The sequence below is a fragment of the Centruroides vittatus genome, unplaced genomic scaffold, assembly GCF_030686945.1.
Source record: "Centruroides vittatus isolate TY-2023 unplaced genomic scaffold, ASM3068694v2 contig_374, whole genome shotgun sequence".
Taxonomy (NCBI): Eukaryota; Metazoa; Arthropoda; class Arachnida; order Scorpiones; family Buthidae; genus Centruroides; species Centruroides vittatus.
This window is the reverse complement of record NW_027122196.1, coordinates 1,043,672-1,069,004: the sequence shown is the minus strand read 5'-3', so window position 1 is coordinate 1,069,004 and position 25,333 is coordinate 1,043,672. Positions and strand designations below refer to the sequence as shown.

Sequence of the window (25,333 nt, the reverse complement as noted above, 5' to 3'; positions counted from 1 at the left end):
ATTAAGGTATGTTCATGGCAAATATGCCGGATAATGTAATGGTTACAACATAATTTGTGAATATGTAGGATAGTGTAGCCATGATATAATTAACAGTATACATTTGTCGAAACAGGCATGCAAGAACATACATGTAGGTTACGTGCGAGTTGAATGTACGTGAACCCCTGTTCAGGATGCCGAACTCGAGATATTAACTTTACCAAATTGTACTATTAGCCAGTACACGGAAAAATAATTCTCCTTTCTTCTCCAAAAGTCAGAGAAGAAAGGAGAATTATTTTTCTGTGTACTGGCTAATAGTACAATTTGGTAAAGACATTATCTGACTCCATTGGTTTTTTAAAACTTTTTATTAACTGAGATATTAAGGTATGTTAGTATGTTGGTTAATCAGTCTACATTTTTTTTTTAAGCAATGTAAAAAACTTTTAAGTACTGCTTGTAAATATTATCTTAACAATTTTAGTGTTTTAATATATTATCTTAATGTTTAGCCGTACTTTGAAACACATGGGGTGATTAGAGTATGTTAATAGTGAATATGTGGAATAATGTAATAGTTAATAATATAATTAGAGAGTATGTAAGGATATGTAACTGTCAATGATATAATTAACAGTATATATTTGTCGAAACAGACACGCCAGATTATGTATGTAGATCGCATGCATGTCGAATGTATGTGAACCTTTGTTCACGTTACCGAACCCGAGATATCAAGGTATGTAGGTATGTTGGCTAATTGATCTACACTTTTTAAGTAATGTAATTCTTTTTTAAAGATTGGTTGTAAAGTGTTATTGTCTTAATATTTTAGTTGACTGAGGAGGGGTGTATTAGGCCCGAAACGAGCTATGTATGCACGTATCAACTAAATAAAAGGGAAAAGAAAGCCAAGTGATCGTCAAAGCACTATATTGTGTTAAGGAATGTTCATTTGACTGAATTGTTTTCAATAATTTCAAGTATTTATATTTATTTAGAAAACTTACCAGTATAAAGAAATCACTACAAAAAAAATAATAAGAGTAATAGAAGTGAATTCTCGTAAGTGTATTATTTTACATTATTAAAAAATGATGATTAGTTAATTTATTTTCTAAATTAAATTAAGTATTTACAATAATCAAAGATGATTGAAAATATTATTAAATGAATGTGTTATTTTTCTATAAACATTGTGTAACTGTTGAAAATTGATTACTATTGAAAAATCTGTATATATACAAGGTGGTTTGCTATATATAAAAACTTTCAGAGATTGATTCTTCAAAATAACTTTAACCATAAAAATTCATATGAACTTTAACCATAAAAATTCATATGAACTTTAACCATAAATGATTCTTTATATAATTTTCATAAAAGTTCATATGAACTTTTATGAAAATTATTTGAAAAATCAGTCTTTGAATTTTTTCATACATATATCAAATCACTCTGTATATTCACACCCACATAGTTTTCACTTTAACATTACTTCTAATTACAACCCCTTTTAATTACTATAATTGATTTTCATGCCATGATGAAAAGACTAGGGTGGTGGTTTATCGAAAACAGTATGCAAATAGGAATGTCAGGATAATAACAATAACTATAACTATCACTTTTTCTTCATTTATATTACATTTATTGTTTTTCACTTGTTTTTGTCACTTCATCCCAATTTTTTAATTAGTCAGTGCAGATTTAAGGGATATTTCGATAGGAATTTTATCATTGATGTATTTGATAATTTTCCTTACTTTGTAGCATCTATAGTTAGATTTAAAACTTTTTATCATGCCAGCATCAAATGGTTGCAGAATTCCCATGCAGTTTGCTGGAAAGAATTGTATTTCAGCATTGATCAGATTAACTGTCTTATGGCATGGTTATCAATTAATAGAAGAACATTATGATTATCTCTCTTCATGTTCCTGTTAAAATCTCTAACAAATTCTTGGAAAAGTAGGCCTGTCATTCATTCTTTTTTATTGTGCCTGTAGTGGTATTAAATATAAGGATAAAAGTTTTTAAATGGTCTAATGGATAAATGGGTCTTTGTGGATCTTTCAATAATAGTTGCAGTTCTCTTGTCATTACCATCTTAATTACAATATAAGGCAATCATGATTCTATCTTTATTCGTCTTGTAGTCTTTCACAGGTACACAAACAATAGTTTTGTCAGGTTACAATTGGCAATATAAAGTGGTTTATCCATGTTATACATATCTTTCATATCATATAGTTTATTATTGTCAACAGAGTAGTTTTTCCCTCATCTACAACATCCAAATTAACTTAAGCAGTTTCACCATATTTCTTTTGCTGTGATAAGACATGATGCTGTTTAAACCAATGCATTCACCTGTTGCTGGCTGTAACTAAAACTGCTTATATTCATCTGCTGTCCAAATATTTCTGTATGCTTTCTTATTGCATCACCTGTGATTGTATCTTTGCATTTAATTGTGCAATTCATATCATTAATGCTTTTTCAACTTCATTATACCTTTCAGTTTTCTAGCAGCTCTGTTTTCTGCATTCATCAACTTGCTTTTATAGTTTAAAATATCTCCTGTGTATCTATTTACATTTTTCTTTGAGACAAGAGAAAAGTGACTAGCAATATATTTTTGAGAGTATGTTGGATGGGTTTCACTATATGCACAGATTACTTGTTTGTGCTGTCTGTAAGGATAGTTTTCTTCTCTATTGTATAAAGACTAAAACAATTACAGTGTATAGTATGTACTCTACAGCAAGAATCTGAAACACAAAATGATCTAGGCTTGGCTGTCAGAATGTATATCCTGAACTCTTTAATGGTTGTTTGGGCCATGTGCAGACATTAACTGTTGTCATGGTCACTCTTAACCATCAGTTCAGTAAGAAAAGAGCATTACTTGTGACAAAACTCCTTGTTTCTCACATTTTAAAGATTCTAAGAACTCTCATTTCTACAATATTTCCTTTAATTAATTTTTATGACAATAAAAAAAAACTGACAGTTTATTCAAAATATTTTGTATGGAAAATGACTATTATATTTTCAATCATGGTTGACAGATGGCAGAAAGTGGGGTGGAGGTTTATACTATTGATTTACTATGGAACAAATTATTTTTTGGGAAGTTTTGGAAAAAACAAGTCATTTTTTCCCAAATCCAGGGTGGCAATATATAGTATGTGTTGACTGTATATGAAAACTTGTTTTGAAAATTATAAAAATTAAAATAATATAATAAAATTAAATTTTTTATTTTTTTCATTTCAGCTAATGCCTCAAAGGAATTAACAGTAATTAAGCATAATGTAAATTTAGAAAAATCATTTGAAAGTGGGACTTGCTTAACTATAAATTCAGAATCAAATAATGAAAAGTTTAATATTCTTAAAGATACAAATGAAAATTTGGAAAGCCATGAAAGAAGTAAAAATGTAAAAAATTATAAAACAAAGAAGAAACAAAATAATAAGTCAAAAACAAAAATTAATTTTAAAAATGATTTGCAACAAAAAGATTTTTCATCAAATGATCAAACAGTAGTAAATAATTGTTTTGAAAAACACAAAGAAAATCAAAGTAATGATACTTTTAAAGTAAATACAAAAAAAGCAAATACATTATTTAAAAAAAATGAACTAGTTTCAAAAACAAGTAAAAAGAATTTGAATAAAAAAGAAGAGTCAAATATTTGTAAATCAATGCAAGGAAAAAGTGATTTCATTCTTTCAGTAGTGGATAATACTGAAAATCCACCAGTTTCTATTATACAAAAACAAGATTCCACAATATTTGGTAATTGCAGCAATCAAACTAAGTTAACTGAAAGTATTTTTTCCAATGTTAATTCAAATTCAGAGACACTTCTAATAACAGGCTTGTCTTTAGAGTAAGTAGGAGAATTTCAAATTTATAAATTCTTAATTACTGATATAATCTTCTAAAAAAGAATATATATTACAGGTGCTCCCCTACTTATGAACTTTAGATTTACAAATGATTTGACTGTTCATCTAAAATTTAAATTTTGCATGGATTATGAAGTTCTGTTGCCACTTGCAGAGTGGTGTCAAAGTCAGTTCATGGCCGATAATAAATTATGTGGTCTTATTTCTATTGTATATTGTCATTTTTCATTTTTGCACAAATTCTGGGGTTCCACTTTTGAGGTGATGTCAAGTTGGTAATGTTGCAGTAACAGCATGTTTTTGCTATTGTTTGCAATTTTTTATAAAATTTTATGATTAGAGTATCAAAAATGAATGTAATAGTAGATCTAGCAGTGAAGATAAGTGCCAGAAGTGTCACTCTATTATTGTGGAAACTATATTGGACATTATAAAACTAAGTCTATTAGGTGAGAAAATTGCAATTGAAACACCAGTAGTGAATGGGTAAAAGAGCATAATGTATTTTATTAAGTACGTTAAAGGATTAAACACTAACAATAAATGGTTATTCTGTGTACAGATGTACTTCTAGGTAACTTTTTTAACACAGAACCTTAGAAACTTAACCTGTTTGTAAGTAGGGAGCTTCTGTACTATTACAGTATCCAAAATTTAAATTTTATTTTTAATTAGAGCTTCCAATGTTAAGTTATGTAAGTAATATTTTTAATCAATAAAATTTCTGGTACTTGAAAAATCTAATAATACACTTATTGCCATAAAAATTAGTGCATCAAGAAGTTGTCATATTGCTGCAAAACTTGGCATGCAGATAAGTCTCAAGAGGATATTGAAATGATTAGATTATAACATGATGGCTCATTGTGTAATGTTGGCAGAGGGTGTTAAAGTGTGTCCCCCCTTGGCCTATAACAGACATGGGCAAATGTGGCTCTGAGAGCCGCATGCACCTCTTTTTGAGTTACATGTGTCTCTTGCTGAAAGGGTTAATTTCTGTTTTTTATTATTATTTCTGCAATTTTATTTTTATAATTTTGTGAAAATATGTTTATTAAAAAAATTCAATATTTGTTTTATATTATATTTATATTATATAATAAAATTGCACGCCTTACCATACTATCCACCACGACAGTACAGAACTGCTGCTTCCATGCATTTTGCAAAACCTACATTTTGGCTCCCACTGAACTCTTGCTTGCCCACCCCTGGCCTATAAAAAAAGCATGCAAAAGCATCCTGTTTGTAGTTTACCTGTTGTAGAGGGATACTTTATCAGTAGAGATGACTTTACATCACAATCAAAGACTGAATGAACAACTAACAAAGTTTGAAAGAGGGGAAGGATCATCAGGTTGAGACAAGCTGGATGGTCAACTCACTGAAAGCCTACCACCTAGACCATTCTGACAACACTGTGAGGAAGAGGTGGGATTAGTGGATGAGAGAGAGCTTACATACACACGGTGCTCAGGTTCAGATGTCCTTGATAGACCACTAGCTAAGAGGACTGCCTGGTCCTCCAACAAGCGTGCACACATGTGCTAACCGTGTTGTTTGCAATCTGGACACAGATTCCTGTGTCTGATCTTACCATTTTGAGGCACATGGGTGAGAAACATTTGGTATTGTTGTAGCCATTACATCATTGTCTGTTTGTAGTGGTGTTGTTCCCAACTTGATTGGACCACAATGGAGCAGAACTGGGTCCTCTATGGTGACAAATCCAGATTCAGTTGGGCACTGTTGATGCTCATGTTTGTGTCTGGAGGCCCTATGTTGAATGCCTCAATCCTGTCTGTGTGTTGGAGGGGCACACTGTCCCCACAGCTGGTGTGATGGTCTGGGGTGCCATCACATATAACAGCTGGTTACCTCTAGTAGTGATCCAAGGGACCATGACAACCCAGCAGTAGTGACATCCTGCAACCACATGTGTTGTCTCTCATTACAGGGCTCCCAAGAGCCATTTTCTAACAGGACAATGCTGGACCACATGCAGAAAATGTGCCACAGGACTGCCTCTGCCACATTACCACACTTTCCTGGCCTGCCCATCCCCTTATTTGTCACCAATAGAACAGGTCTGGGATTACCTGGGATGCCAAATTGGACAGCCTAGAATTTGGCTGAACTAGAGGAATGCTTGCAGCAAATGTGGACTGAGATGTTACGGTACACCATATGGCACCTGTATGTCTCTATGCCCGTCCATATCACATTGTGTATTCACACTAGAGGTGGCCCAACAGGGTACTGGAATCTCCTTTCATTTGTAGTTTTTCCTGCAATAAAGGATCCTTTTGCTTTTTTTATTTTGTAATCACTTGCTTATTGGGCTGCCATTTGAATAAAATTGTAGATCTATAAATTCTCGCTAATGTCCATCTGTTTGTCCTTAATCTCGAGAATGGAGTTGGATAGATGAAAGATGAGATCAGATATGGAAACCTTAGGGGCATGAGGTCCCAATTAACTATATATGAACTTCGGATGCAAACTGGAAGTCACATTATTTCAATTCAAAACTTCTCCTCTGAAAGCAGTTAATAGATGACTGGCTTGACTCTATTGTTAAAGAAAAAGTATGATGTACATGGGTAAGTTGCTACTAATTTGAGGTGCAGAGCATATATTTTAAATTAAATAAATTAAAAATATGATTAAAAATGTCATTGTGGCAATGTCACAATAAATAATTGCTCGTATTACTGTTACATTCATATGTACAATTTTGTTCAATTATGACAACTCTTCAAAGTGCTAATTTTTATGGCAACGAATGTGTATATTATATATATATTTATTTATTTATTTATTTTATTTTCTAGTGAACAACAAACTGTAATTAGAGTTGTATGGAAACTGAAACGCTTCCGAATAGTAAAATATATTCATAACAATACCACACATTTAATTTCTTCTGGCAAGCGAACTATAAATGTATTACTGGCTATGGCACAAGATTGTTGGATACTTTCATTGGATTGGGTAAGAAAATTTCTAAAATAATTATAGTTTAATTCTTTTACCTCTTTGTTCTTACTTTTTACATTTCTATGTATATATTGTCTACTTACACTTGGCTTATTAATGAGACTTATTATACTGATGAAGTTTCTGATTAGCAAAGAGAAGAAATCTTAGTCAAAAGTCCAAACAAAATATCTATTTTCACTTGTACTTTCTTTTTGTGTGTTTTGGACCTGAAGGCTCCTCTTCATCAGGTTCTATAACAATTGTATAAAAAGTTTTTAAAAACCATGATATTATACTTGACAGTTCCATTATGCCCTCTATAAATGATACTATTCCATTATTGGAATAGTATCATGTATAGAGTATTGGTTTTCCTAAATTATTATTAATTCTATTACATTGAATTTGAACATATACCTAAGCACTAATTTTTCAGCAAATAAACATAAATAAACTTACACTTCAAACGTTTTTGGCTGCAAATTTATTGGCCTTCTTCAGGAAAACAACGGAAATTCTTCCTCGTCAACTTAGAGGAAGAATTATATCAACAGGACAGCAATATCCTGAAGCATGTTAATACGAGTATCGTTGACCTAGAAGCATCTTTTCGATGTAGGTTGCAACAAAGATATGACAAAAAGATGGCATGGATAAACAAAATGCAAAGGAAGCATCCCATAACAGAAATCAACAACGTTATAGTTTGCTGGGACATTTCACCTCCTGAATACTTCCGTAAGACCTTACAATTTGGTCTGATGTTCGTGCCTCAACCTACTGCACCTAATCCATACTCAGTTATACTGAACATGGAGAAATTACTATCTTCTGGAAATAATAAGTGTCCAGATTCCAGCAGAGAGTATCTTAGATGGAAAGCTGTATTTACTATTGAAGAACACAAACACCAACCATAGAGTAATACAATTTGGCAGTACATCAAAAGACGTAAAAATTGGCTCAGATCACAGAACAACACATTGGTCAAGGCTGATAAAAGCAAGGCAGTCGTGGTCATGAAAAGGTCTACATATGTCAATACATTGCAACAATACATAGTGGACATGCAATGTCAGCTCTCTGAGGCCTCATATATAACTAAACTACAAGGTCGTGTCACTAGGTTCACATGCAGTGGCCTTGCATCCATACTAGGCCTGCAGCACGCAGTGGTCAGCTCCCCTGACACTCCACACCTCTTCGCCTTTGTTAAAACGCCCAAACCTGATCAACAATTATGGCAGTGATCGATAAAGCCAGATCCCCAACGTTCGTATTGGAGCAATGCATATACCACAGGTTAAGGCAACACCTTCAGTCGTATTCATACACGGTCTCAGATTCTTGTGCACTTCTCTCCAAACTGGCTGCCATTACTTTGAATGGAGAAGAGTACTTTACTGTCTTCGATTTTGTTTCCATGTTTCCATCTATAAGATTAAAGCCTTGCTTCTGTGCATTGAGAGATTTCTTTCTAAGCTCTACTCCTGATGCTCAATTATACTACTCACAAATACTAGAGCTCACTCACTTATTATGCTATTTATCCTCTTTTTATTTTAACCAATGCATCTACATCCAAAAACGAGGAGTACCCATGGGTAGCCCCATCTCAGGGGATCTCTGTGAATGGTCATACGACAGTTGGAAGAGCGGTCCTTGAAAAACATCATGCACAACATCCTTTTTTACACCTGATATGTCGATGACATTTTCATTGTATGGAGGAGACGTCCAGACATTAGTGAGGTGTTAAATCTGTTTAATAATAATAGCTATGGGTTAACGCTAAAGTTGGATCAGGAAAGTCGTAATACTATGAACTTCTTAGACATCAGGATTCAAGTGGGTGACAACAAAATCATCACAGCTGTTTACTGCAAAGATACATACGCTCCCATTTCATACCAGCCAATTCAGCTGATCCATGGTCTTATAAAACTTCTGCCTTCCGTGCACTGGTAGCCAGAGCCTACACACATTCTACATACTCGTCGGATACGCAAAAGGAGCTTGAACATCTTAAACAGGTAGCAGCCAACCATGGATAAGCTGCAACTTTATTGACAAGCTTGCATCAAAATATTTGGCCCAGTCATCCAACATCGTCAACAAAGCTGAAACAAATCGGGTGGTCTTAGACTATGAACCATCGCTACTTTGCATCTATAGAAGGATTGCAAAGAATAGAAACGTACTCCTGATATACAAAAGGAAACCCAACGTTTTCCGCCTTCTGTCAAACGCGAAGGGCAGAGCTAAGGACGCAATGGTTCCTGGGATTTACTGCATTCCCCTACATGATGAGAGGTTTGACAGAATACTGTCGTACATAGGATTCACGTACATATTGCTGCAGGCAAGACTAAAAGATCACAAATACGACATGCTAAAAGGAAACACCAATACTGTTTTAGCTCGTTATGCCAGCGATCTGGGGATTTCCCCCTGTTGGGACCAGGCCAAGCTAATTCACAAGGTCTTTGACCGGCAAGATATTAAAATTTTAGAGGCAGTGGAGATATACATGGCTAGCAGGAGTGGAACCTGCATCAACACCGATGTCATTCCTGTTTCAACGGTTTGGAAACAGACTCATAAAATACATCACACACTATATGTCACAGCCGTTTACGATCTTTTGAAATTTACAATGCGGTGTTGTTCTATTTATAGAACGCCTTTTTTTCCATTGTTTTCCTGAAGAAGGCCAATAAATTTGTGGCTGAAAACGTTCGAAGTATAGGTTTGTTTACGTTTATTTGCTGGAAAATTAGTGCTTAGGTATATGTTCGAATCTATATGTACTGTACTGTTCCAGTTTTGAGGAAGTTATATTCAGTATTCTATTACATTGTTTTTTTTATATAAATATACTCAAATAATTATTGTTTAAATTCATTTTTTTTTTATTCTTACCATATTTAAATTAATTTCGCATCATTTTTTGTTGTAATGCTTGGCTACTGCTGAATTTGAGTAATTTTCTTTAGTTGCTTTCTTTATATGCATTTTAAGTTTTATTTTTGTTTCACCTTATTTTTGTTTCATTTATGTATTTTTTCTCTTCCACAACTACATTGAAAATAATATACTACTACATTTCCTTCCGTTATTTCAATTTTACTATTATTTCCATAATATAAATGTTTTTTAAATAAATCATTTTTTGCAGGTATTAAATTTTTATCCTATTGCTTAATAGTTTAGGAATATACAGTCAAGTCCGCATAAGTCAATACCCCAAGGGGAAGTGGAAATGTGTTGAGTTATCTGATATGATGACTAAAGCAAAGTTGAAAAAAAACCACAAAACTACAATTAGGAAAATACAGTAGTACAATGTATCTCTCTGACCATTCATCACTGGCACTAAAGTTGGTTTCTACTCCAAGTACCCCAGCGATTTCCATTGCCTTTTGTTTCAGTATTGGTCCTGAAACAGGAAGATTTGACGAACGAATTTGCTTTAGCCAATGTACCAGAGCATCTTTGACATCTTTATGACGTCAATTTGAGACAGCTGCGATGAAAATCCAAGAAAAAGTTTCTTAATTTCCTTTGTTTGTTTGTTTGTTTGTTTTTTTTTTTTAGGATTCCCATCAATGTTATTCTTGGAAGTTTTTTGATTTGCAAATTCGGTTTGCCAAATTTTCTTACATTCAAATTCAGACACAAGTTTGTATTTTTCCTTCAGTCTAAGCATTGTTAGCTTTCAGACACTCATTTCTAACAGAAATGTGAAACACTGCTACAAATAACGCATGATGTGAGAAAATGCAAAATCGGATTCTGCCGTGATGTTGATATAGATCAGAGGTCGCCAGAGTGGTCAATATCAATCCCCTTAAAGCAGGGGTAACTATAACATTATTGGGGGTTGATGAAAAGACTAAAACTTACAAATTTTGAACCGAATATTGCTAATCTTGCTAAGGATTATCAAACTTATCTGTCTCATTAATTGTCAGTTATAAAAATTATTATTGACATATATACAATAAATGTAAAAAGTGTAAAATCAAAAGAAATATATTAAAGTAGTAAGAGTTTTTTTTTTTTTTTGCTTGTAACACAAACTTTTTGGTTGGGGTTGATATGAGGTTTCGAAAAGTTGTAGGAGGTCAACGATCAAAAATGTTTGGTGTCCCCTGATATAGATTGTATATTTTCATTTTTGTTTATCTGTTATTATTTTATATATAAAAATACATAAAATGCTAAGGCATTTTTATTAATATATATATGTTACCACTGAAGGTTGAAAGCCATTAATGTGTACATTACCTAGCTAATCTACAGATTAACTAGGTTGATCCGTTAACGTGCGGAATCAAAAGTTTTCTGCATTTTACCTAGGTAATCTGCACATTAACTGCTTCCGTATTGTTAAAGTTCAAAAGTTTGCTTCTCTCATTTCCTTTCCCTACTACTTCCTGAAGAAGACAGAGCAAAAACTGATGCATGCTCAATTTTAGCTGTGGTTCTTAGTAAGACAGAGGATGGCTTTTATAAACTTGGTACTAAAATGGGTATTTTAAAACAATTGTATGCAAAATCTGAATTCAATGTTTCTAAAGAGAGATTTTTAATGAAAGATGATGTCCCTGCTGTATCTTTACGTCAAACAGCAATAAAACAATACTTTTTTTTAAATTTAAATTTAATTTAAATTAATATTTAGTTCACCACAGGTGAACTAAATAAAAAACATTATTTTTGATCTGTAAGGCTAAATATCTGCATCCATATTTTCCAGTATAATAAGTCCTGTTAATATATAAAAAGTACTAGTATACAAATTAAATTTAAATTAAGATAAAAAGGACACAAAGGCGTAATAATTAAAACAGTACTTTGGTACTGGACAGGGTTTCAGAAAATGTGCTGCAAATCTAAATGTACCACAAATAGGTGTGCTTGTTGCAAAAACCAATTGCTATGCAACTCAGTTTCACCAATCTTTAGATTGCACTAATAAGTAAGCACAATTTTATTATATGTTTTGCAAATTCATTTCCCTAATTATAATATTATTTTAAACCGTTTGATTTTTTGTATTACAGTTTTTTAATTGATTGATAATTTATTCTATCAACTAATTTGTTGATTGTTTGATTGTATTAACTTGATTCTTTAGATATCGAAAATTAAATAAATAACATTATGTTAATTTAGCGTACAGAAACGTTGCTGTTGTTCTAGCAAAGCTCTTATTTTCACTTTACCGAGTGCCTAGTAGGTAATGTGCAGATTACCTAGATAATCTGCACAATATCTAGGTAATTTGAGAAATGGAACAATTTTTGAAACTTTAATGGATCATCCTAGTTAATCTGGAGATTAGCTAGGTAATGTACACATTAACTGCTTTTGAGCTTTAACATTAACATATATATTAATAAATAAGTCAACTCCCCTTCTCTTTTTTTCAGGAAGGGAGTCAACTTATCAGACATCTAAACGAGTGTGGGACAGCAAAAGTATGTCCATTTATTCAGTGGTGACGAGTTAAATGGTGTCGAGTAAGCCAGAGTTTTTTAACATTAATACCTATGTAAGTCGGCTGGGACCACAGAAAACTGACTACTTAACTATCGGTGATAGTTATACCTGTGACGACTTATGCAGACTCGACTGTAATTTAATTTCACACATTTTTTATCATTAGCGAGGTTGAGGGCGAAGTTTTAAATGCGAAAATGTGTACATCAGACGTTCGGCGCCACTCTCCTGTAAGCCTAGAAGTTTGACAATGGCATTTGGAAAGTCAGTGGAATCATGCTTGACATTCCAAAGGCTATTGCCAAACTTCTAGGCTTACAGGAAAGTGGCGCTGAATGACCGAAGTACACATTTCCGCATTTAAAACTTCAATCTCAACCTTGCTATTATCAAATTGTTTAAATTATAGCGTTGAAATTTAAAGTGTTTAAAAAGTTTATAATTTTTTAACAAAATTAGATTCTTCAGTCTGAAAGAAATGGATCTTGGTTACCAGAGAAACAGTTTGTACTCACCAATCATTTTCCTGCTGCTAAAGTGAATATTTTTTATATTAATATTAACATAGTCATTAAATATGAATGTTTTTAAAGGAAATAATGTTTAGCATTAACTTTTGTTTTTACTAACTTGAGATGTGCAAAACAAGTTATACTATGATATAATGTTTTATTTTCAATGAAATATTTATATTTATATACCATTATAGGTTACAGAAAAACCATCATCAATTACAAAAACCATTTTACATCATCTTGGTCACTTCTTTATTGGTTCTGATTGTTCAGTTTCAAAATTTATGTTGGAAAAATTAATTCACCTGTATGGAGGAAAGGTAATGATAATTATAAATTTTTAGTATAATTGAAACATGTGTTGGATCAAATTTAACATTAATATTGGCAGATTTTTTCACAATGAAAAGTCTGTTTTGTAATCTTGGTTATTTTCTGAAATATTGTTTAATACAGTAGTATCTATTTACAGGGTTCCTACGCACCTGGAAAGTCAGGGATTTTCATTAGTGTTTGGAAAAGGTCATGGAAAGTCAGGGAATTTGTCAAAAATTGTCAAAAAGTCAGGGAATTTGTCTCCTTAGCTGCCTTGTTGATTTTGTTTGCTTGTTGAATATGGCTGACCAAGCACAGCCATTTGCAGGCAGTAAGAAGTAATGCTGCAATCTTTAATAAGAAAATATACCAGAATCTGTTTTGAATCCGAAATGGCTTTTTTCACCATTCTTAAGCCATATAATTTTACAGTTGTGGATTAATAACAGGATAAATTACTATTATGTAATAGTGTTTAATTTTTAATTTTAATAATTTAGCAATTATAAAAAGATGAATTTGTTAATTAGAATTAAAAATTAGTTTACAAACTTTTAAAACTCTAAATTGTAATTTATTAGAATGTTCACTTCAAAATAGCTAAATAGATCAGTAAAAATCCGTAATTAAATTGTTTTTCACATTTAAAACTTTACTATACAACGTAAAAGATTATAAATAGCTACCTGACATTTACAGTAAAATGCTGGTGCTGACTAGTAGTTTTTTACATTTGTTGTTACGATTTTCCTTGAAAGTACTGTACTGCAAGTGTATTTTTCCTCCTCCCCATTAATTTCCGCAATTTCGATACATAGTTTAATAATTAGTTTAACAGAAATGATGTTGGGTAACAAATATCCATTGATTTTGGCAAATTTAGGGATCATACCTGTAATAGATATACTGTAGTTATTTGAAAATTTTTAAATTTAACTTTTTGTTAAATTTGTTGCTGTTTAAAAAAACGTTACTCTTTTTGTTGAAAGACTGGTTTTAAAATTATGTGTTTCTAAGTCAAGAGTTCATTTTAAGCACAGTACAGTACTATTTGTATATCAAAGAATACTGTTTGTTGATTTTATGCTATCTTGTATTTCTAGATTTACATACAAATAATAATGATAAATGATGATAAAATAAAAAGCTCATGTTTCATTTACTGCTTATTTTTTCATTACATTGAAGTTGTGGATTCTATCAAACATTTTTCTACAGGATGTATGTGCTGTATTTTTTTAATGTTGCAATCTTTGAAACATATCAACTGTGCAAAAAAAGGGATAGATATACTCAATCAATGTTTACAGTAAATAAAATGCTGTTTTATTATGTCGATATTCCACACTGTAAGAAATGTGAGGGTCAGGGAATTTAGACAAAGTTGGTCAGGGAAAATCAGGAAATTGAAAACAAAAATTTGAGTAGGAACCCTGTATTTATTATTGTTACAAATATTGTTATAAGAATTAGTATTTCTCAAAACACTAAAGTACACTTAAAAAATAAGAGTTTTGATTATACACCCATAATGCATAATGCACACCCATATTTTTGGCCAAAACTTTCAGGAAAAAGTCTCATTTTAATTTTTTATTTCAATTCATTTAATGTTTTTATTTAGGTACTTGTTTTTTATATTATAAAGGAATTTTAGCAATTATTTTTAACATACTATGGTACAAGAAATTTTTATGTAACAAATAATTACAAAATACAAGAATGTACAAGGTATAAGAAATTTTATGTACTGGTAACAAATTTATGATATTTACACATCATAGAAGGCCAAGAACTCTCTGTCAATGTCAATTTCTACATTACCAGTGTCTTTTGAAGAGTCACTTTTCTGATCTTGGTAAATTTCATTACTGAGAATAATAATTAATTACACAGATTTTGTCAGTTAAAATTATATTTGTTTTACAAAATCTAATTATAACTTTACATATTAATAAACTTTAGGCTATTTTTTTATATTAAGCCATTTTTATAATATGAAATACCTATACATTTCTGTGAGTGCATGCAAGAACCTGATATGTAGAAAAAATGACATTTCAAGATATTCTGGCATAAAGGTTTGTATTCTGTTGCTGCAAGTGATAATTTGTAATTTGATGGAAGGTTTTGTTTGTATTGTGAAACATTCATTAAGCTCTTGTAGCATTTAGCAATTGCATTAGGCTCTTGTAAAATCCAGAAAATATATGAAATAGTTGTTATCACATAACAATAACTTTATTGACTATTGTACATTTGAAAATCTGCACATGTATGTGCGAGAATCTTATATGTTATATTAATCATTGTCACTACTGTACCACTATCTGATAATTGTTCTACTTCACTAAAATCATCATCATCAGCTTTTGTATGTTTTAAAGTTAGCCTTCAAAGCTTTCTTGGAGTGTTCTGCCTTGCTTGGAAACCTTCATAATATGCATGGTACTGAGTGGAAATGTAGGCCATAAATTTTTGAATGTCTTGTGGTTTAGTCAATGGATGCCTTTGTGGAGCAGTAGCAGGACACTTCTGTTGTTTGGTTTTCCTCTTTTGATGACGATTACATCTTGCCACTCTGAATGTTCTTTGTGGGAATAAGCCAAAAAGAGACAACCAGGTTTGTTGCTGGCTGCTTTTATCCGCTATGCTTTCTGAAAACACACAGGCTGTTTATTGATGCATGTTTTCCTGTAAACTAGGAGCTAATGACAGATTTTATTGACATTTGCTTTACACCATGCATTTGGAGCATATCAATTTTTTATTGCTTTGCTCCATGCACTGTTCCAGCAATAAAATGCTTGCTCTATTCATTAAGAAAAAATTTTTGAAAAGAAATACTTAAGTTCAAAAGTTAAAAAAATAAAATAGACTATCTCATAGTGACACAACATCATTATTCCTTATTCATTCTATGAAATAAAATAGCAGAAAGTAAATCATCTTTCATTTTTAGTCAATGGACATTTAATATTAATTTTAGAGTGGAAAATCTCTCCACACTCACTTGAGTAGTAGGTATCTTTGATGCAATATGACACATGGCTTGAATGCTCTTTGGGTAATTTTTAATTACCTCAAATACCGATTTTATTTTGAGCCTGACCATATTCTATGTTGTATTGTAATCTTTACGAAAATGTCATTTGAATTCTTCTTCACTTGAACTTTGTAGTTCAGAAACTCGTCTGCATATTTTTGTTTATTGAGTTTTTTTTCAAAATCATCATTTTCTGAAGTGCTTTTGGAAGTATCATATTCTTGTTGCAATAATTGAAAACTTGTCTGAGATGGTTCTATTGAAAATTCGAATCCTTCACTCATTTGCACTATATTGAAGGATGGCTTGAAAAATCTTGTTTTTCAAGTCATCCGGCTCTATTTAAGAGTCCTTCTTTTTCTTTCATTATTTGCTGTGGACTCAGCAAAATCCTGTAGCATGGATTGATGTAAATTCCAGCAATAAAATTTTGAAAGAGTTTCTCCTCTCATTTTTGCATGAAGGATAAAACTCCCATTACAGTTTCTCCTGCACTGTGTTGAAGACTTTCAGCAAGTTTATGCCACTGTTTCATGAAAATTCCAGAAGTTATGTCAGAGGCTGGGAGTTTGATAGTTGTATGGTGTGGCTTTGCCAAGATATTTCTCAATTTTTTTATCTCTTTCCATTCAGTTTTGCTTGATGTCAATTCTCTTGTCCCAGCAGCAGCTACTTGTGAACAAGTAGTTGCTGCTGGGACAAGAGAATTGAAGTTATTGTGAACAATAACTTCAATTCACAACAAGAGAGCAGTATTGTTTACAGTAAGATTGAAAGATGAAAAGCCATTCAATAATTCTATATATGGAACCCAAACAAATTAGTGTCCAGTGGTTGAATTAATTCATATAATTCAAGTAAAATACTGCAAATATTTGGTGTCTGTAATTTCGCAACAACTTACTGAATTTTTCAAGGAAGTTCTTTGCATGTCCCTTAAATCATCCAGATTGCCAAATGAAGAGTATGTATGCCACATTGCATCACTTTGACTTTTGGTTTCAAGTTATGTAGTATAAGGCTAGGATCCTCAACCCACTACATGATCATCCACATTGTATTGTTGGACATCATGTTTCTCAGTTTTTTCTTCCAACGAAATTGTTTTGTTTGGCCCATCACATTGAGAAACGGATCTGTTGTCAAATTTTTTATGGCATATGTCATATTTGTTGCATTTTTGACGCAGATACTCAAATCCTGTGTGCATAATATAAATATAAATTAAATTATAAATAAAAATAATAAAAATATTATAATGTAACATATATAATATAATATGAAAGCTGTTGTGTGTGTGAGAATTCCTTACAACTCGTGCAATTTTTGTCCAATCCAGATGAAATTTTGGTTATATTCTTTTTATGTTCCAATGGAAAGTATAGAATACTTATTTTGCGGAAATAGCTACAGAATAAATGTTTTATTGATTTTAGGATCAGTGATTGCACTTATGTTGCAATGATGTTCATGCTTGATGAGAAATTTCCCTTAAGTTGCAGTTTTAAATATTTTGGCAAATGGTGTATTTTCAATTTACTTCGTTAAATTTTAAAACAGAGTTTAAATTTTTAAGTTAAACAAGTTTTTAAAAAAATCTTTCCATAGTGATCATGTGACATTCTGTTATCCAATTGAAAGTAACAATCCAACAAGCCCATTAGTTAGAAAGTTATCATTAATTAGTTATCACTCACGTAACATACTGTACATACAATTCATCTTTGTTTCTCAACATGGAATTAAAAAGATGCTATTTTGTTGAAAAAATGCTTAGGGGAAAGCATAAGAATAAAATTGGTCAGGTAAATTGTAGATCTAAAAGAATAAGAACGACCGAGGCCCCCAAAGGCCGTGAAGTCCAACTTGAGCAACATCACGAAAGAATGACTTCATCGAGGGCTGCAGAAACATCACAATGTCAAGCCCGACTTGAAACTTCTCAATTCTTCAATCTCTACTTTCTCATAAAAAATATTCCATCATACTCAACAGGGAAATTTCTAGTATATTAAGTATTATCCATACATAAGACATACCTGGTTGTAATATAAATATATTTATTTTACTATGAAATTATTAAATATTTCACTTTTTATGATGCTTCACTGAATATGTGATCATTCACCTTCCCACTGCATTCAAATTGACAGTTGTTGCAAGTGATGACATGCCAACAGAAGTGGTATGCAAAGGCAGAACAAGACCATGCTGTTGCCAAATTTCAAATTAACAGTCAATTGAATAATTAATGGTCATTACATAATTGTATGCTTGCTAAATATCGAAAAATATTATTTAAAAAACTGACACAATGGAGCCATCAAAATTATCTGTTTTCCGGCTCTGCTCCAGCTTTGGGCAAAAACCCATGTTCCCCACTGTTCCAGGATCTGGCTCCATGCTCCACTCCAAAACAGTGTTTTGCACTGTTTAATAAGTTGGAAGTACTGTTATAGGGTATACACTGTAACAGTGTGTATTTTATTTTATTTTTTTCTATGACATCGAAGTCATGGTCGCAGTCTAGTAATGTGTGACCCTGATAAGGAAATTTATGCTAGACTTCTTCCACTAGCTTTACATTGCACAATATGGTATTATACAGCAACAATATTTTTGTTTTTATTCTTACCTCCACATAATCTGACCATGCAATAAGTTTGTGTCATCCGTCCTGAGGGAAGTTATTCTGTAAGTAGCCGAGAATACAAGAACCTGCCTCCTGTGAACATCTGCTCTCTGTTTACAATGCATCATTTTTGCACAGAAATGCTATGAGTTTTACATTTAGACTAGTTAATTATGATGACTATGGACAATTATTGTTGTTTATATTGCATTGTCAATTTCAGGCAAGCTTTACCAATAAATTGCACTCATGTACAGATCCTTAGCTCAATTTTTTTTAAATGTTACATATCAGGTTCTTGCATGCACCCACAGATTTGTTTAAAAAATTTTTTATAGTATTTACTTCTTGATATAATTTCAAATACTAATAAATTTATGAATTACTCAGATTACAAATTCGCTTGAGAAGTGCGACATTTTTATTGGCTCTATGGACAGTTCTAATTGTAAAAGAAAAATAGTATCTGTCAGTGATAAATGGATATTTGGTAAGTATAAATGTATACTATATTATCTGATTTTATTTAATATAATTATTAATAAAATTTAAAAAAAAATTATTGAAAGCAGAAAGTATTTTTTATAAATTATAACACAGTTTTAATATATCATTCCTAATTTCATTCATGTCATTTTGGATACTTTTTCTTAGCTTTATTTTACAATTTTATAGTTTTAATCATGAAAAATACTGAAAATTGTTCAATGTTTTGAAATATGAATGTCTGTCTTAGTTATACCTGTCTCGGTTCAAAGCATTATAATCAATTTAATTGTAACAACTTTTATCAGATGTGATTATACTGATAGTCAAAATGTAGATGGCCAGATGATTAAGGTGGCAGCCTATTACTCTGGAAGACTCAGAATCAAATCTGGACATGCCAAAAAAACCTTCAGGAATTTTTCATGGGTGACCATCTGGATATGTTACACCCTATTCCTCACCATCTGGCTGCCATTGTGGCCTGGCAACTTATAATGGGCTTGCTGAAAAGATGCCCTCTTAATGCCCACAGGATAGAGAGTTAAAAAATAATAATAATACAATCAAATTTTGATTTTTTTTTTTTTTTTTTCAAATCAGTTCACAAACAGAATTTTGAACTCATATTTGCCCCAGTTGCTAAACAAGCTTCTTAACAAAAGAAGACACAAATGGTCAACTCCCTATACTTTTTATGTTAAAGAAAGTCAATGGCCCAAGCAATCAGCGACAGGACTACTGATTCAGAAGTTAGTGGAGCCAAGATGGTGCACATCATTAGATTGTATAACGTGAATCATCGATGATATTGTTATTTGAATTAGATTTTAATGCACATTCGGTCAGGAAAGATGCAACTTCTGTTTTTTGGTAAGAGTTGCAGTTGAATTTAAATCAAATTAATAAAAACTGTATTAATTAACATTCACACAATATAAACAACATCCAAGAATTTGTTTTTAAAGGTGCTTAAGTCAAATTAAATAACAAAATTTCATTATGTGTAATACATTATTTATATATGACGTTATATACAATATTACATTGCATTTTTAGTATGAAATACAGCTAAAAAAGTAAAAAAAGGCTTTATTTTGGGAGTCAGGAATGGTTTAATCCATTCTATGTTGTCTTATGGGAAAATTTGGTTCAGTTTTAGAATAACATTTAGAAACGAAATGTGTTTGGAAACTGTGGTTTGACTATAATAATGAAAATGTCACAAAAGGTGTCTTTTTTATGTATTGTGAGATGTCAAATTTGGTTGATATGATGTTCTGACTTATTGCTTTTGATATTTGTTATCTAGATACATAATTAATTATTAAATGATAATTATTTTTTATATATTTTCAGATTGTATTACTGAAGGTAAAATTATCCCCTTTCGAGATTCATAATATTTTTGAAGATAATTACGTATTCATGTTTGTGACATATTTTATTACTTAATGTGTATTATTTCAATATAAATAAAAATTTTTTCCTATTTATAGGAAAAAAATATTGAGAATAATTTTAAATGTTATATGTGAAGTGAGAAAATTATACTTTAAAATATATTTTTAAGCATAGTCAAATAAAAAGAATTTTAATTCATTTGCAATATGTGTATTTTCAATTAATAACCAATTATAATTTTTTGTAGTAAGTTCTTGCTTTCATCAGTTGAGAAAGAGAAATCTTTATTTCTGTATTTTTATTTAAACTATATGTAGCCTATAGTGAAGATTCTATATGCTGTATATCCTGTGCATCTTATGTAGAAATACAATATAGAACTTGTGAGACTGTATACAATAAACAGGTCTAAAAAATAAATAAATGTAAAGAATAAATTTTTTTCATTTTAAACAACCAAACCAATACCTTCATTTTATTTTCCTGGCTGTTTGCCATATTTTTTTCTGTTATATGTATCAGTTAAAAAGACCCTCATGATTTTACATTTTTGAACTCAGGACATTGAAATGTCAGAAATGTACACAAAAAAAAAGTTGCAGGTTTTTTCTGTATGTATAGATGTTAGTGCATGTGTGGTGGCATAATTTTGTTCACCCACTTTGAAGCTTAATAATTCCTATCTTTTGTTGAAAATTTTTGAAACTTTTCAGAGATGTTTATTACAGGGATTGATACTGTTAAATTTTGGTGGTTAAAGGTTGAGAGAGGGGTCAGATTTAATGAAGACTTTACTCATTATTAGCATTTACAGTTTTTTATAAAACTCATATCTACTCCCAAAATTCAGCTTTTTGTCATTTTATAATAATTCATAATATAAAAAGTTTTTGTAATAAAGTCTCAACAGATGGAATTATGCACAATTTTAATGGTTGTTGGGAAAGTTATGTGACTTGTTGCTGGGTTTTTTTTATAAGTAATTACTTTTTTCAAGTCTGTGAATCCATCCTCTGTTGAGATTTACTACAGCACTGAATATGGGTCAAAATTTGTCTTCCGATGATCTAAAGTTTTCAGGATAGTTTTAAGCACATAATAGACATTATCAAACCAACTTTAGTGTCAAAATTCTTTGAAAATACTGATTTATCATTTAAAAGTTGTACATTTAGAATATGAAGATTGATTTTCAATATCTAAATTTGTTGCTTTTTCGTATTAGGAGATTATTTCTCATTTTCTATTGAAATCAATATTTCATTAAAGATTATATTAAAATAGATTTACAAATGTCAAATAATAAATCATTATCTATGTTTAATATTTACCATGCAATTAATTAATTACCACAGTATGTGTCAAAAATCATATAAAAAATATGTTGTCATATAATCACAAAATTGGAGAATTTTGTAATAGATAATATATCGATTTTGATACATAAAGTAAATAGACATCTTATACATTAATAATTTAATAAAAAAAATTATTGTCAATATCTAAAAATTGTTCTACATCTAAAAAATGTTTATAAATGATATGAAAAGTATAGTATATAAACATCTCTAAGCTAACAGTTATGACTTTAGAAGTTGAATGCACCTATGCATTCAAGTTTTGAGGTCTCCCATTTTTCTTCTGGCAAAATACTTATATAAATTGAAACTTCTGCTACTTCTCAACATAATCTCCCTGCAGATGTACACATTTTTCACAACATCGACTCCATGACATCATGGCTGCTGCAAACGCTTCTTTAGGGGGGTGTTTTGACAACTGGAAAATTGCTGATGCTAGAGTGGCACGACTGGAAAATGTGCGATGACGGAGAGTGTCTTTCATTGTTGGAAAAAACCAAAAATCACTAGGAGCACATCAGGTGAGTAGGGAGCATGAGAAACTACTTCAAAGTTGTTTTCACGAAGAAACTCCTGTGTTAACATCGCTCGATGAGCTGGAACATTGTTTTGATGGAAGAGCACAAGTTCAGCCTTTTCTGGCCATTTTCAATGCCTTTTCCAATATGTATCAGCCTTTTCCAATGCTAGAAGCAATTTGTGAGGACAACATGATTGCACATGAAGGAACTTGAACTTGCTCCATGCATGCAATCATGTCAGATCAAAATTATATTTTGTAGACCATTGATCATGACACCCAAAAGAAAATGCACTTTTAATCAAACATTACAAGAAGAATTTCCATTTATTAAAAAAGGAATAACGGATAGTGACGTAAAATGCAACAAATGTTTAGCCAGCTTTAATATTGCGAATAGTGGCAGATCAGCAATTACCCAACATATTCAGACAGCAAAACACAGAAGCGGACATCTGGGCTTCAACAAAACAAATCGTTAAACTCATTTTTCGTTAATAAAAATTCCGATGACAACCTAAAGCAGGGATAGGCAACCCGCGGCCCGCGTGACAAAATATGAATAAATATATCAATTTTCCAGCTTAATGAGATATTCAACAAAAATTCAAAAGTTATTTTCTACAACTTACATTTGTGAATAGTATTTTTGCAATGAATTTAGTAAAAATTAAAACAAGAAACCGACTAACAGACACATGGAAACTAATTTAAAATTAGCAGTGACTAATATGGCTAAATATTTCTGATATATTATGTTTAGATCAGTGCCAGAAGCTATATTAAGTATACCTATGGTAATTTATAATTATATATGAATAAAGAATTGTGATTTACCGACAGACAGTTCCCCCCTCTTTTCTCTCGTGTGCGGCCCGTGTCAGTTCAAAAGTTTTGAAATACGTAGAAAATTTGAATAAGTTTGAATTACGTAGAAAAAGGTTGCCCATCCCTGACCTAAAGGCTTTAGCACTGAAAGAGGCATCTTGGTGTTATCACTCAATACAACAGCTATTCATTTCGATCAAACGACTACTCTTCTAAATTAATTAAATGTTTTGAGGAAAAATATTCTTGTGCAAGAACAAAAACAAAAGTGATCATATGTAATGTTTTCGCACCATATTCTTTCGAATCAATTAAAACTGACTTAAGCAAAACAAATTATATAACTATTTATTCGGATTGTTCGAATCACGGAATACTAAATTGTGCACAATTCTGGACAGCTATTACTTACCTAATTGCGGTGTCAGAGTAAAAGTTTTGAATATAAATACTTTTTCTGGAGAAACTTCAGATATATTAACAAATTGCATCAAGGAATCACTGTCAAAATTTGAAATTACTAATAAATTACTCTTTGTGTGCTGACAATACCAACAGCAATTTTGGTGGTTTCCAGAGAAAAGGAAAGAATAACGTTTTATTTAAAATGCAACAATCAAGTAAACATAAATTGATAGGAGTTAATTGTGCTGCCCACATTTTGAACAATTGCATAAGCACTGCTCTAGGTTGTCTTCCGATAGATATTGAAGTGATATTAGTAAACATTTATTCACATTTCTATATTTACATAATACGAGTAGAAGATTTGAAAGAATTTTGTGATGAAGCAGAGGTTCAATATAAAAAGCTTCTTGGTTACAGTAAAACACACTGGCTAACTCTTTTACCAGCTTTAGATAGAATTTTACAACTATTTAATCCAGTGGTTCCCAACCAGTGTTCCGCAGATTTAGTCACAAATTGGAAAGTGTACAATCGTATTCGAGCCGCCAAATATCAAAAAATTAAAATCATAAAATTTTCATAAACTTAAATATATATGTACGACTCGTACTTATGGAGTGTACTACTGTATCGAATAAGATAAAGGCAATGATAAAAACTGAATGAAACATGTAAAAAACATCAGGCACAAGTTTCCCATTAAAGTTATTTAGGTATATTTTTTCGTCTTAGAATTGGCGTTAATAAGATGAGTAGAGATTTTGAATTATAGCTGCTCAATTCTAATAAAATAACTGTTGACAAGCTTATGTATTTCATATTAACTTAAGTAAGTGTTCCACTAAAGAAAATTGCTCTCAAAAGTGTTCTGCATCCTAGAAAAGGTTGGGAACCACTGATTTAATCCATTAAAATCATACTTTTTGAATCTGAAAAAATGTCCCACAATTCTGAAAAACTTTTTCAATGAAACATTAGCAGAGGAATGGTAATTATTTATTCATAACCAAGCCTCAATATTTCACCAATATATATTGAAAGTTGAATCACAAGAAATCTCAATGTGCAGAAACATCCATACTTCTAAAGGAATTAAAGCTAAAGTTAGTTGAAAGAAAAAAATGAGGGGTTTCTTCCTATTGTTATTAGAAAAGTGATTTTAGCGTTAGAAAAATCAGAAAATATACAAGCCAAAAAATTCAATGATGCTGTGTACACATTTTATCAAACGTGCATAGATTATCTAAATAATTGGGACATGTGTTTTATTGAAATAGAGAATTGTTTGAATTGGTCACATTACGCGAAATCCCTTTGTGGGCGAAGGTAGAGGAAAGCTATATTTTTATTTCGAATCATTGGTCCATAAATATACTCGATGGTGAATTATTTGATGAAGTTTCGTGTGTAAAAAAATACGTCG

General features: G+C 31.4%; 1 protein-coding gene across 2 annotated transcripts; it reads left to right on the top strand.

Annotated features, from left to right (window-relative positions):
* The first annotated feature begins 2,980 nt into the window (after positions 1 to 2,980).
* Positions 2,981 to 21,217, top strand: LOC136975525 (microcephalin-like). 2 transcript variants are annotated; one of them, XM_067270592.1, is made up of 7 exons: positions 2,981 to 3,886; positions 6,740 to 6,899; positions 12,855 to 12,932; positions 13,105 to 13,230; positions 19,294 to 19,393; positions 20,749 to 20,819; positions 21,041 to 21,217. In XM_067270592.1, the coding sequence occupies exons 1-6, from the start codon at positions 3,699 to 3,701 to the stop codon at positions 20,790 to 20,792; spliced, it is 696 nt and encodes a 231-aa protein (XP_067126693.1). In that variant the 5' UTR covers positions 2,981 to 3,698; the 3' UTR covers positions 20,793 to 20,819; positions 21,041 to 21,217. The 2 variants fall into 2 exon arrangements, with proteins under 2 accessions (XP_067126693.1, XP_067126692.1); XM_067270591.1 differs by having other exon boundaries at positions 2,982 to 3,886; positions 20,749 to 21,217.
* Positions 21,218 to 25,333: the final 4,116 nt, after the last annotated feature.